Below are 14,200 nucleotides of genomic sequence, written 5' to 3' on the forward strand. Positions count from 1 at the left end.
TTTTTGCTCGATACACTTGTAAAATTTTTTTACTTATTTTGGGATAAGGCTATTATATAAGTCTAAGATTCTAAAAGTAGTTCTTGACACATATCAGGAGTACTGTGTGTGTGCTAACATTGCCCCTATCATCTAATATAGAGACATAACTATAAGGCTATGCCATTTTGAATATATGTGAAATAGGCGAGAATGTGATTTGGCTTTGTCCACTTCTAAAGTGTGTTAAGAGTATTCCAGAAGGATAGTGTGAGGCCTTAAGGATTTATTTTAATCTAGGAGCATGAATTTCATAAATCATCTGATAAAGGAGGGGTTATCAAAAAATTGGTACGCGATCATACCTTTAATTTCACCCTTTTTAGCAAACTGAAACCAAAAAATACTATTAATTTAGAATAATGGCGCAATATCTGGTTCTAAGAACAAGGTTATAAAGAAGATGAAAATTATCAGGTGAATCGGTCGGGTAGAACCTGAGAAATCGTGGGTATCGTTTTGAAAAAGACGGTTTCGAGAAAAATGCATTTGAAGTTTCATTTCAGCGGAACCAGTTTGGATGACGGGTCTGAAAGCTACTCATATCTCCGAATATAAATTGAGTTTTGAAAAGTCTTCTTGAGGACTTATTCCTGAATAAATAAAAAGAAAACAATAGATTGCAGTGAAAAAACAATATTTTTTTTTACTTCTAGGCTAGTAACGCTGTAATAGTTTAGAAAACTTTAAAACCATATATAGTATGCCTATTCCTACTAAGATCTTATTTCCAAAATTTGGGCTACTCATAGCACCAGAGATAATGTTTAGCAACTTTGGTCAATATATCACAAATTGGACTCAAGTTGTCAGTCGTATAGACACACGAACTCATCTTCCAAACCGATTTGATAATTATAAACCTTAATGTTAAGGAAACTATATATTAGACCCAGAAGAACATGTTGACTTGCCTTATATATTTTTTGGAAGAACTTACCAAGTGTAGGTATAATCACCTGCCATCTCCCAACACTGTGGCGTTATGAACTTTGAAGTGCGGCATTGGCATTTTGTCAACATTGATCTGTCTCAGTTACTGCCATAATCAATAAGCCACGCAAATCAAATAACCTGTGAGAATGCAAGCAAACCGCAGAGCTATGCGCATAGTCGCACTTGCAATTTGCTAATACCATATCACTATATATGGTACATGGGTATCATAACCGGCATACCGATATTTGATATTCCTATTAGTGGTATTCTAAAGCTAGCCAGTCAATATCAAGCAAGGTGCGAGACAAACGATGTGAGGAATTTTGAGCGACTAAAGCTTAGATACATTTGTAGTAGACTAATAATGTGGAACAAATGAGCAATCACTCAATACGTACTATATTGCTGACATACTAGTACATTTCTGAAGTTTCTCCTGTATTAAAGAGGTCGTCAAATTTGTATCCAATTCATTTCCCTTGCAGTGATTCTTCAATGCCATAAATGATTTAAATGTTATTTCTTTTTACTTGCATAAATTATCTTAAGCCGACTTTATTGCTGGCTGCAGTTATCATGTTAAGCATTTTATTTTTAATTAATTAATTTCACTGTTCTGTTATCTTTGTCCAACGCGTTTTTTTGCTTGAGCAGTTGAGTCATAGATAATCAGCTCTCAAGTGGCACTTTCATGCGAAGTAAATGAATTTATAAATATCTCTTATCAGTTGAGAGAAGTTTTGGTCCAAACCAATCATATTTTACATTTAAAACAGAAAGAATTCAAGGAAGTGAAATTTTATTATCAGTATAGTAAGGGCTTGACATATGGTTGCCTCGTCAAATATAGCGGTTTCGTAGGAAGAACAACTGTTCCGTATATTTAACGAAAACTACTATACATTAACAGATTATATGATCTACGATAAGGAAAGACCAAGGTGGAACCGAACATTGTTTGAATACTGCTCCTTGGTAGCATAAGCGGATCCAGAGTAGAATTTTGGAGGAGAAATTATATAGTTTGTTATTTTTTTTTTCTTTAAAAGGAACCTAAATCTTGGCCATTAGTCAATCTTATCACGTATCATTCTTTTGGGGATCCGAAGAAACCAGTGTAGGCGAAACAATTCGAAGCTCAATTCTTACCATTTTGATATCGTTCTCATTGGTTAGTGACACGTAAAATCATTGAAAGCCCGCTCGTTACAGAATTTTCACATTCCCGAAAATATATGACATACTGTCCAATACTTGAATATGGTATTTTTATCGCTATCAGATACTTAGAAAGAAGTTCCAGAGATCTAATAAAAATACGTAGGTTGCCTTTTATATTAGATTTGATTTTTAAGGGTCGAAAATCGCTTTATTGTTTTTCAAAATATTATCCATTAAGATATACATATATACTTATGCATGCGTTTGCACCAATTCTCGAAGCACTTTTGCAACTCTGATTGAGGTATCTCCAAAAAATGCCTTTGAACGTGTTAACGGGAAGTGCTTCGTGCACGAACAAATTTTATTGGATTCGGCTCAACTTGAAACACCCATACAGCCGACTATTACTTTCGGGCTCATCCGCGTAAATCCATGATTCACGCCTGTTACGATGTCATGGACATGTCTCGAAGCACCGCTATCTCTTTTTATTAACATTTATCTCGACCAATCGACACGAGCTTATTTTGAGCGATTAACTCAATCTTTCGATAGGTCACAAGACGATCCAGCAACATCAATTTGCGCATAGCATTATTAGTTTCCCGAAATCCCATAAACACTGTTCGCAAAAAAGAATTAAGTTCATCGATGGAATGTTGCTGAGATAACCCGCTTCAAAAGTTGAAAAAATAATTGCCCGAAAATCTCTGTGATTTAATACCATTTAATGAGAAAAATATTTTAAGTTACACAACACAAATATCGCTCACTTTCAAAACGTTCTGAGTATACATACCATCAAAAATATCAATCTTTAAAATTGTAAGTTTCCAGATTGCAACACTAGTGTTGCCATATCCTGAAATATAAAAGGTAAACTACGTGTAAATGATCAGCATGACGAGCGGAGTCAATGAAAAGGTTGTTTAGAACACACGACTGTAGCATATAACTATCATACAAACTGAAGTGTCAAATAAAGAGGATGATCTCTGCATATGTGTATTATAGCTTCGTTGCACCCGAAGTTAGCGCTTTCTCTTCCATTCTTCTTCTTTGGAATGTGCACTGCGATCATCTCCTTCAAGGCTTACATTGCCAGAACGGAACTTACGGAAGCTCTTAAAAAAAGCATTTCTTCCAATTTTCAAAAAACCCTAACCTGCTTACTTATTAACCAATAGTCCGACAGCAGTGAAATTTAAACACGAGCCTTTTAGAGATTACATCTAACTTACATACAGTAATACTATTCAGCCTGCCTGACCAAACCCTCACCTAAGTAACTACTGCCATGACAATCTCACCAACCAACAATAAAAGTCAGAATAATCAAATTTGTATCACCCTAACCAAAATATCCCTAATACAACTGATTAATTTGCAAGAATTCAAATTCGAGTTCACTAGAAATGTCAGTGCTTACAGCCGAACAAATAAACATACATATGTACATACATACAAATGCACTAAACCTTTGCAAACATGCCAGCTCAGTTTACTTATACACACATACTCATGCAGATTTATGTATATATGTATATGTGTATATGTAGTAGGCAAATATTAAACAATGCCCAACAAGTCTACAATTTTTAGAAAACAAAAGCACAGTACATGTACACATACATACGTACATAAGTATTGGTGAATTATCCCAATCGACACCGAACAATTTTCGTAATTGAGATGAATGATTTCCCTTCGAAAAAATTAAGACAACATTAATACAAGGAGATGTACAAGTGCTGGAGTTGCGTAGGAAAAGAGCAAAACTAGAAAACACTAGAAAAGCCCTTAGCCACTTACGGAAATGACCATTGAGCATGGATGACCGGTTGGCTGGCCATTTGTTGTCGTAAAAAGAGACTCGCACGTACACCGACAATTGTTGCAAAACGAACACTCCACTCACTTGTTTTGCGTCCACGTGTGCGTGTGTGTTTGTGTGTGTGAAGAGCTTTTATTGTTGCTTCGGTTTTTGTTACACATCATTCCAATTACAGTTAGTATGCCGGTATATACATACATATGTACGAAGCCGTAGTTCCAGGGGCAACAGCTTAAAAACTAGTCATACCCGTTGGTGCAAATTGCAGACAGTCTGAGGATGAAAGTATGCAACCGCAACAACAACAATACATGCAACTCGAAGGCATACCGTCGTAATTCCACACCCCAACAGCGGCCCTTACATGAGAGACTCACTCGGACCATCCCCCGGCCGCCGCCACCCTTCGCAACCAATTGTATTAACGTTTGTATGTGCATAACGGTACGTACGCACCTAGTATACATGCACCAGCAGTGATATCTTAAGCGAGAGCTCGTCTTAGTTACGAACGAGTCGTAGCGATGGCTTGTAAATTGTACGAACGCAAATCCTCGACCATAAACTGTCTGGCATACCATTGGATTGTGTAAATAAATTGCTCCTTTTAAGTTGTTGCATGCAACAAGCCGGCTTTTGTTTCACCTTCACCACCACTTTGATGTACTATTTGTTGACGTTGCATGCAAACCTGTTGTTGCCACGAGTACTTACATATATGCATGCAAGTGGTCTGAATAAAGTGGTGTAAGTAGTATTTGTGGTTGTTGTTGCTTAGGTATCATCTTGTAAGTCTCCTCCTTTTTCATACTAATCATGGCTAGTAATTGCAATAAAAATTGTATTTGCAATTGTTAGGTATTAGTGGAAAATTAGGGTCTGATAAAGAAGATTTACGCTTGCATGGGAATACCTATCTATACATATATACCTGATGGATATATTTACATGTAGCTGCAGTAAACAATGACCAAAGTCAGAGACCATCTTAAGGATCACATTGAGTACTTACCATACATTTTGCTGAAAAGAATGAGAGAGAGATAGATATTATTTCATAGCGCAACTGTTCAAGGGTCTAGAAAATAACGGCAGAAATACCGATTAGGATTACGAAAGGAAACGTCGGGGACCTGTCTGAAATAATTTCTGAGATATGAAACTGAAATTTTGAACACACTCTTTTCGTATCAAGCATATGCTCATTTTTTAGAATCGCCAATGACTTATTATACGGTCTGTCATACAAACTGATCGATCAAAATCAGGATAAAGATAAATTATAGATCAGTTCGTGCCGTTATGAGAGAAGAAAGAGGAAGAAGAGGTTTACAATTGCTACAAATGTCGAAATTCCGTCAATTGGCTGGCGCTTCATGGCTAATTTTTGCATAGCTGTCTATCAGTTGTCTGTCAGAAAGCTATGACTGTCAGATAACTAGCTAACAATGTCAAATAAGTTTAAAAAAAACAACTACAAATTATTACATATTTATTTATGCCTTTTTTTTATTGACACCCAATGACCCATTGAAGTGCTAGAATGAAAACATATACCCTTTCATATACATTCCTATATATCCACCATATATGAATACATTATCCACATTCTATCTACACACACATCATTTATTATGCAAATCTGTGCCAAGTGTCTCATTTGTTAATGGCCTCAAGTGCTATCAGCTTTAAATGCTCATCATCCTCCAAATTACATCCAACCAACGGCCCTGACCCATATTTGATTCACAATCGCCAGCAAGCGTGTATAAAATAAAAGAGACACTCGTATGTGCTCTTATGGGAAGGTGAATGCAGATTCAAGCATAGACACAAACACCCATATATAATTATACATAAGTACATATGTATGAGAGAATGTACTTAGGTATTCTCCAGCGACGAATGTGATAAAAACGTTTTATTTAATTTCGGTCATTTAAATTGAAATTTAATGTATACCTTGTGTATACTAAAAGTATACTATACATATATACAATATATATGTATGTATATATTTTTTTTCTTGAAATACTTGAAATACTGAAGTACATACTAATACAAAGGCATAAATACATACATGCATTATATAAAGTAGATGTAGTAATGGAGGATTTTAATTTCAAACTATTAAACTACACAAAATTTGGAAAGTTCATTCAAAATAGCCCCACGCAACACTTTAGGGCATCTATTCCCTTGACTTTGGTCTCAAATCAAAATATTTGTATTTACATTCGAAGATACAGATTATTTCATCTAATATGGTACCAGCTCAACATCAGTTTCCATTCAAGGAGATGGCCTATTGGAACATATACATGTATTTTGTGGATATTGAAACCCCCACAGCCAACTTCGCGCTAAGCAAAATATAAACGAATCACTAGGGAGAAAACATTAGTACTATTGTATAATTCAAAAATACATTCACAGTTGTCTCCGCCTGGATAAAAGGTACTTCGGTCATCTAATCCAAAATACAACCTAAAAAGTTATATAAAATTCTATATGGTCTTTTAACGCTTATTTTGCAAGAGTTTCAGTATGTCAGATATCGAAACAATAGCACCTGAGGTTGAGACACAAACTAAGGTAGATAGCTACAAATAAATTGAAGCTTGTTTGCGCCCTAGGGTCTCTTGTGCCATTCCCTCTGTGAAGCAGGCTCATATGGACCAAGCACTCTGATGAATTCCAGGGTGCTGCTAAGTGATATGAGATCCCCATTTGAAATAAAAAAATGCAATCTATAATCAAGTAAATTAAGGTCGACTCATTTAAATAAGTTTCCTTCGTTGGCTTATGAGTATGTCAATATAGTTAACCTTTTTGTTATTATGCTAATGAGCAGACAACTCCATTATTCACGACTTTATTCCTTAAGTCCTGTTTATGGTATTCTGACACATTTACTCTTTACATAATACTCACATGTAAAAAGTATAATGAAATTATTTGACAGCACACGCATAACGCAAAGTCAGAAGCTAATGACTTGCTCTTTAAGAATCTAACTCAAATAAATTATAGGAGTAATGTCTGTCGCCTGTCGTAAATGTAGATTCTGTAGAGCTTGTAAGAAATTTGTAGATTAGAACTTATTTGTATTGGTATGTTATGGCACAAACCTTATTTTTCTACTCTTGAAAGCATTTGGAGTTAAAAAAAAAAGAAGTTCTTGTGAATTCTACCATAAAGAAACCTTAAAAATCATACGATTTAAACATCTTATCTTGATGGCGTCAAACTAGCGACACTTTGAGACAAACTATGTCTGAAAACAATTACTTAATCTATAATATTTCACAGTTAATATTAGTTCCAAAATGTTACTAATCTTGTAGCATTTAACTCCGTGTTTGAAAAACTAGAACAGCTAGAAGTTGTGTTTGAAAAACATATACGAGTATTGCACGATTTTCGACAGGTTGTGGAACAACACAATGTTGAATATTTCCCTGGTCAAGTTTCGCATTTTTTTTTTGAGGGCTCTATAAATATTTCAATAATAATTTAAATGAAACCACGCTCATCTTTAGTGTTTTGATCCACTGAACCATCAACGGTATTATTACCAAAGGGTACAAAACACGATTTGTCAAATAAAAAATTCTTTCCAAACCCTTATTCACAATTGTACTCATTCCTGCAGCGCTAAGCTCGCTGTCTTCACCCACGCGTACACATATGTTCACCTTCATTTGGATAACTCCTAGCTTGTTGCGGTATTTGCTAACTTGTCTAAATATCACCCTACCCCCTGCCCCCTGCATATCTGGGCAAATAACGCACCGAAATAAACAAACTCAGCAACTTGACGGTAAGTAATAACCGAGAGCGGAATGCATACGAAAACAGTTAGGAAATTGATGAAAACTGTCGTGACTATGCGAACGGAATTGGTCGGATTCGGCAGATTGACTACGAATGGAGGAAGTTGCGAACAGGGCAGGAAATGTGAATGAGTGTTTTGATTTGTTTTTTGCTTTTTTGCCGTTTTGGCTACATATCGAATTTGGTTTAGACGGGCTATAGCAACCGCACATAACCCCAATAAACAAACTAATAAAACAACATGGCATGGGCAGCGAGCGAGCGAGCAAGCAAAGAAGCAAAAATACTTGCAAACGCAATGGAAACGCCGCGCGTCAAGTAACAAAGGAACGCACGCTGGAAAAACAAATAAGAGCGAGTGCGCTCGAATATCAGGTATTTTCACAGCCAAGACGAACGAAACCTTAAGATAGTGGTCGCTAAATCAAGAACTGTGTCCAGAATAACGCAGGGGAGGCTGAGCACCTGTGCGTGCATTCACGAACTGAAGCCAGTGAAGCGCGCGCACGATATCATTTGCTGGCTGAGGTGGGTATCATTGTGCAAATGCGAACTTCCATTTGAAGGTTTCGTAGACAATTTTTATTGCAGAAAGTTCGCCAAATGCAGAAAAGTTATTACTGTTTGTAAGGCAGCACCAAAGCAAGTCACCAAAGTTGCGCAATAACGCAAGTTCAGAGCGAGTGAAATATAAAGTTTGCAGTAGCTACCGCAGAACGCTGGCAGGCAAATCAATTGCAGCACCAAATACAATATTAGTCAAAGCACAAGCTATGCAACTCAGAGTGCTGTAGCAATATGCAGAGCTGCCTGAACTTTGGTAAATATACAGTTGCGGTGGCGGCGGTAGTGGAGCGAGCGGTAGCGCAGAAGATATACTCACAGCAACGCGTAGCAAAGCTGTGCACTTGTGAGGGAAAGCATATAACGGCATGTCCATATCAAAGTTACGCAGCCGGCACGCAGTACTGACGCGGCAGGAGCACATTAAAAGCCCTAGTAGTGGCGGCAGTGCGGGGGATGGTGGTGGTAGTGGTGTTTGTCGTACTGCTGCCACCAATCCGAGTGCCATCGATATACATAAAACTGCCAAATCTACAACGCACGCTGCCACCACAAAGCAACTGAATGCTGCCGCAACGAATGCGGTCGCCAGCGCCTTTCCTGCCAACAGCGCTACCGCAATCTCGGCAACTGCGCAACAACTGCAAGCAAATCAACTCACACCGCAAGCTGCACAAACCTACGTACCTCAGACGTCACTGCTGAAAATCGAACCATTTGTTCCTAGTCTAACGACGCGCCTACGCCGCAACTTTGGACGCTCGTATACCACATTGAGCACCACCGAGCCGGGAAATGCAGCAGCTAGTAGTAAACGTAAAGGCGCCAACATCTCAAATCCAGCCAACGCACTCAATGCACCGCTGTTGGGCGCCGCCATTGATAGCAAACTCGCCAAAGCAAATGCCGCCAGTACGCGCGCCGCTGTGGCCGCTCGTTTGCGACGCAATCCAGTGCGCGCAACAGTCACGCGTCAGCGCTCGAAATCCACCTCCTCGTCCGCCTCGAATCGACCGACAACAGCGCATCGCAATTTATCACCGAATATGCTGTTAAATGCTGAACATGGCGGTGCAGCGGCAGTTGCATGCGCTGCTAATGGTGGTGGTAGTGACAATAGCAGCGCCAGCGGAAATGGTAACGGTAGTGGCAATAGCAATGCGGCTGTTGTTACATTGCAGCCGAATGGCATTTGTCGTATTACGCGCGCGGTGCAAGAGCGTGAAAAGCAACCGGATCGCATTAATTATGATAGACGCGGCCTAAGCGCGATACCGATATTCGAGAATGAAACACAGCTGCGCCTGCTTTCGCTGCAGCATAATCTCATCAATATTTTTCACATACCGAAAGAAGATCCTTTGCCAGCACCGACGCCGCCAATACAACCAGCCGCGGTAACCGCAACAACGCATGCCGAAGGTACTCACTCACCGGAAGTACCCACCGAGCTTGTGGACAGTGAGCAAAATGCTCTCGAAATAACTAACGGCGTGTGTTCGCCAAAACCATTGCGTCGTCAAAATGAGCGCGCGGCCTTGGGAAGAATAAACGGCACCGCTGGTACTACTTCCGGCGCCAGTGCGCGTCTATCGCTTGCTTTGCGTCCAACTTGCGTGCGACAATTGAATGGCAATGCGCTAATACCGCCGCCACCCCCACCCACACCACTAGGACAGCTACAACAACAACTGCCACAAGCGGTGCCACATCATCTTTACCAGCAATTGCTGCAACAGCGTTTGGGCGCCGCAAGCACTACTGTAAATACGCTGAAAAATCTGCACTACAATGCGCCGCTACTGCCGCTGGCGCGCCAACCGACGCCCTGCCGTTTCGCACTGAAACGCTCTAAAAGCTTTGTGTCTAATATACCACGAAATCTGCAAAGCATACAACAAAATCTGCTAAAGACCCAACTGGCGCGTGTCAAGCTGTGCACCACAGGTGCTGATGCGCATTTAAAGAGTTTCGATTCGAGCACCAGCACCAGCGCGCTGACCAGCACTACCGATTCGTCGCCCTCGTCCATTTTGGCAACATCGACAACTAACACTAATGGCACCACATTCGCCGGCAGCGACCGAGAAGAGGAAGATCCGCTGCAACAGCTGACCGTTAAGAATAGACAACTGGTAGCATCTTACGGCATGATCTTCCAGCACCTGGTTTTTCTCGATCTATACGACAATCAAATCGAGCGCATAGGCAACTTGGACGGGCTACCCACGCTCTCTGTGCTGTTGCTAGGTAAAAACCGACTCAACGACATCAGCGGTCTCGCCTCACTGAGGCAAACGCTGCGCGTGCTTGACCTGCATGGCAATAAAATTAATAACGTTGCTAACAAGCTCAATTGTCTGCAAGAGCTGAAGTCACTCAATTTGGCTGGCAATTTGTTGCGTCAAATAGGACCGAATGATTTCAGCGGCTTGACGGAACTGCGTGAACTCAATTTGAAGCGCAATAAAATCAAGCGCATCAATGGCTTTCAACATCTCACAGCCTTGGAGCGACTCTGGCTGTGCCACAATGAGCTGCATCGCGTTGACGACATGGCGTCGATTGCTAAAGCAACAAATCTACTTGAGATGACCATAGAGAATAATCCTGTTTCGCTGGCGGGCGACTGTGTCTCATTCCTGGTAAGCTACTTGCCACGCCTACAAACGCTTAGTCAAATGCCAATTACCGAGCAAGTGCGCGCCGCGGCAATGTCTTGGCGACGAAATAAAGAGATTTCGGACACGCATTATGCACACCTCACGCCCGACGCGTATCAGTGCATCAAACGTGAGGAGGTCATATCGAATGCGCGCACCAACTGGGAGTTGCTAAGGTCACAGCAGACGCTACAACAGAGTGGGACACTGCAAAGGCAGGCAAAACAGAAATTGCCGCAAACTACGCACACGACAGCGCCACGCATTGCGAAGCCCAGCGATTTGGCGCGCATAAATGAGTCCAATGAGGCGGTGGGTGATGCGACCGAGGAAGGTGCTGGCGTGCTTGTGGCCACTGGGTTGGATGCAGAATTACAAGAGTTCATTAAATTGCCGCCCATACAGCAGCAAGAACAGCAACAGCAACAACAAGAACACAGACAGCGAGAAATGGAGCCACAGCAGACGCAGACACACGCACAGACGCGCGTACAGCCAACGAAATCAGGGCAGACATCAATAACTAAGCCTAATCCGGCTGATAGAGGACCGCTGCCGCCGACACCCCTCTCGACAAAGGCGCATAATGCAGAGCCACCGCCGCCGCATAATGTGAGCAACGATGTCAAGCACAGCGAAGGCAAAAGCAACAATGTTGACATGAACAACAGCAGCAACAACAACAGCAACCTAAACAGTGCGCGCTTTTCTGGCTCGTCGGGCTCGAGTTTGGGGCCCAATGTACACTCCTCATCCAGCTGCTTCAGCTCGGACAATGAGGATTCCGCCGAGTTAACGGCACAACAACGCGTTACGCACACACATAACTACCAAAAGACAGCAAGACAGAAACAGCAACAGCAACAACGACGGCGCGGCAACAACAACAATGAATATAGGACTGAAAATGCAGTTGGGCGGAGAAAAATTGATGCGAAGCAAAAGGCAGACGATTTGACGACAACAAATGAGTCAGGCCAGGCCGATGCTGTTGGGGCAGCGGCAAACACAGCCAATGGCGGGGCGGTGGCGCACGAACAACTAGCTGCTGTAAACGGCGACCTAGTGACCAAAGTAGGCGGAGAGTTGCAAGCGGACGAAATTACCGCAAAGCAAAAGCAAGCAACAAATGATGACAATGCAAGCGATGCACAGCCACCAACGCACGCGGCGGTGGCAGAAAATGGCACAGCAAAGGCTGGCGAGTCCATCAGTCAGACGGAGAGTAACTCATCAGCGCTGACTCCTAGCCGCGCCACTTCTAATGCTCGCAAAACAGTGATGCCACAACAAAAAGCTACCAGCGGAACAATAACAACAACATCTACTAGTATTACCACTTCAGTTGTAAGCGCAGCCACAGCGCAAATTACAAACCACGGTGGCTTACTAAGTTTAGGCTTTAAAGAGCCAACGAACACCGCTGCTGTCCAGCCGCCGCCACAACAAACAAATGGCACAGCGTCGGGTTTTGTAGGCGCAACGTCGCGCACACCATGCCGCCGTCTAACGAGGTCACAGACAATCGTGGGCGCCAGCAGTGGTGCCACAAATAACTGTCCAGCCACCGTAGCTAATAACGGAAATGAGGCGTGTGGCGGCAGGCGCACAGCTAATAATGGCAGCAAACCTGCCACAAACGCCACGTCGACGCCGTGCAATGGTCAAGCGTCTGCACAGCCGACTGTCACTTGCATAGTGGCGCCACCGCCAATCAACACAAGCAACAGCAACAACAACAACACGGCAGGCGGCCAACGCGCGTCGGCTGCCAACAAAACGGAACGTGAGACGCGTGAGCGTGAACGTGAACGCGAACGCGAGCAGGGCGGCGACTATCTCATCGAGATTTGCGGTCGCTACCTGAATGTGTACGGCCAAGGCGCTTTGCGCTACATCGACAAACAGTGGAATGCAGCGAAAGCGCAGGATGTGCACACGCTCAATTTTAGCTACATCAATTTCAACAATATCGCCGCCACCGTGCTGGCGCGCATCAAGTCACGCTTCCCAAATGCGGAAAATTTCGTTTTTCGCGAAACGAATATCGAGTTTATCGGCCAGCTGAATGCATTGGGTGAACTGCAAGGCATCAGTGCGCTCACCATCGATCCGGAGGGAAATGCAATTACCACAAAGGATTTGTGGCGTGAATACGCCATTTATCGACTGTCGCACTGGGGGCTTAAGCTGATCAATGGTGTTGCGGTCACGGAGGCGGACATCGAGGCGTCCAATGCGCTGTATGAGGGTCTCTCCGATTTGGTGTTGTGGGCAATGCCGCCGTCCATGTTGCAGCCGCTGCTGGCACGTTTGCGGCTAGACGAAACATGTACGGCCAGCAAAATGTCGCCTAAAGAGTGGCTAATGAAGCCGGAAAACAAATCACTGCGCCTTGTTGTTGGCAAAGAGGCGTTACAATGGAAAAGGCCCAACACCGGCGCCACTACTACTAATGCCAATAACGGCGGCAACAATGTCAACGGTATTAGTGGCCAGCATCAACAGCCAATGCCTTATGCTGTGAGCGAGGCCAGCGTAGGCGTCGCTACTAATGCCAACATCAATACGCTTAGTATGCGCGAACGCGGACGCTTGCACTTTGCCACCATGCTGGAGAACACCGTGAACGCTGTAGAGAAAGTGCATATGCTGGAAACGTTGTGGCCAAGCATGCTCTTGGACATTGTACGCAACGCTCTGCTCGATTACTCGCACCTCGACGAATATTTACACAGTGTAATCAACGAAATCATGAAGTGACAAACACAAAGCGCATGCATTGCGTGGGCTGGCTGCTGGCGCGCGACTAGATGGCAGGCGTACCGTAGGCGTCCTTTGTGTGGGCCTGCACTCCTGTGAAGAGGCGCCGAAAGCAGAAATTAATGGCGCTTGTTTTTCGTGTTCGTTTGCTGGCGATGTTGTCCTGTGTTTGGCAATACAATAGTACTAGAACTACTCGAAGCGAATTTAGATTTAACGAAGACACCTATTTAGATTAGCTAATGGTTTAAGAAAGCGCGATGCACTTATACAGTTTTACATACATACATACATATGTAGTGAATAATGTAGTTGAATAAAATTTGTAGCTCAATTTATAAAGTTATAATAAAGCATTGATATGAAAGCAAAATACAACTCAACTTTTTGGATTTCT

General features: G+C 42.4%; 1 protein-coding gene across 1 annotated transcript; it reads left to right on the forward strand.

Annotated features, from left to right (window-relative positions):
* Positions 1-7,777: 7,777 nt before the first annotated feature.
* LOC105232816 (uncharacterized) lies at positions 7,778-14,121 on the forward strand. Its single transcript, XM_049458061.1, has 2 exons — positions 7,778-8,341; positions 8,405-14,121. Exon 2 carries the CDS (start codon positions 8,746-8,748, stop codon positions 13,801-13,803), a length of 5,058 nt encoding a protein of 1,685 aa, XP_049314018.1. The 5' UTR covers positions 7,778-8,341; positions 8,405-8,745; the 3' UTR covers positions 13,804-14,121.
* Positions 14,122-14,200: the final 79 nt, after the last annotated feature.

The sequence above is a fragment of the Bactrocera dorsalis genome, chromosome 5, assembly GCF_023373825.1.
Source record: "Bactrocera dorsalis isolate Fly_Bdor chromosome 5, ASM2337382v1, whole genome shotgun sequence".
In the NCBI taxonomy this organism is placed as follows: Eukaryota; Metazoa; Arthropoda; class Insecta; order Diptera; family Tephritidae; genus Bactrocera; species Bactrocera dorsalis.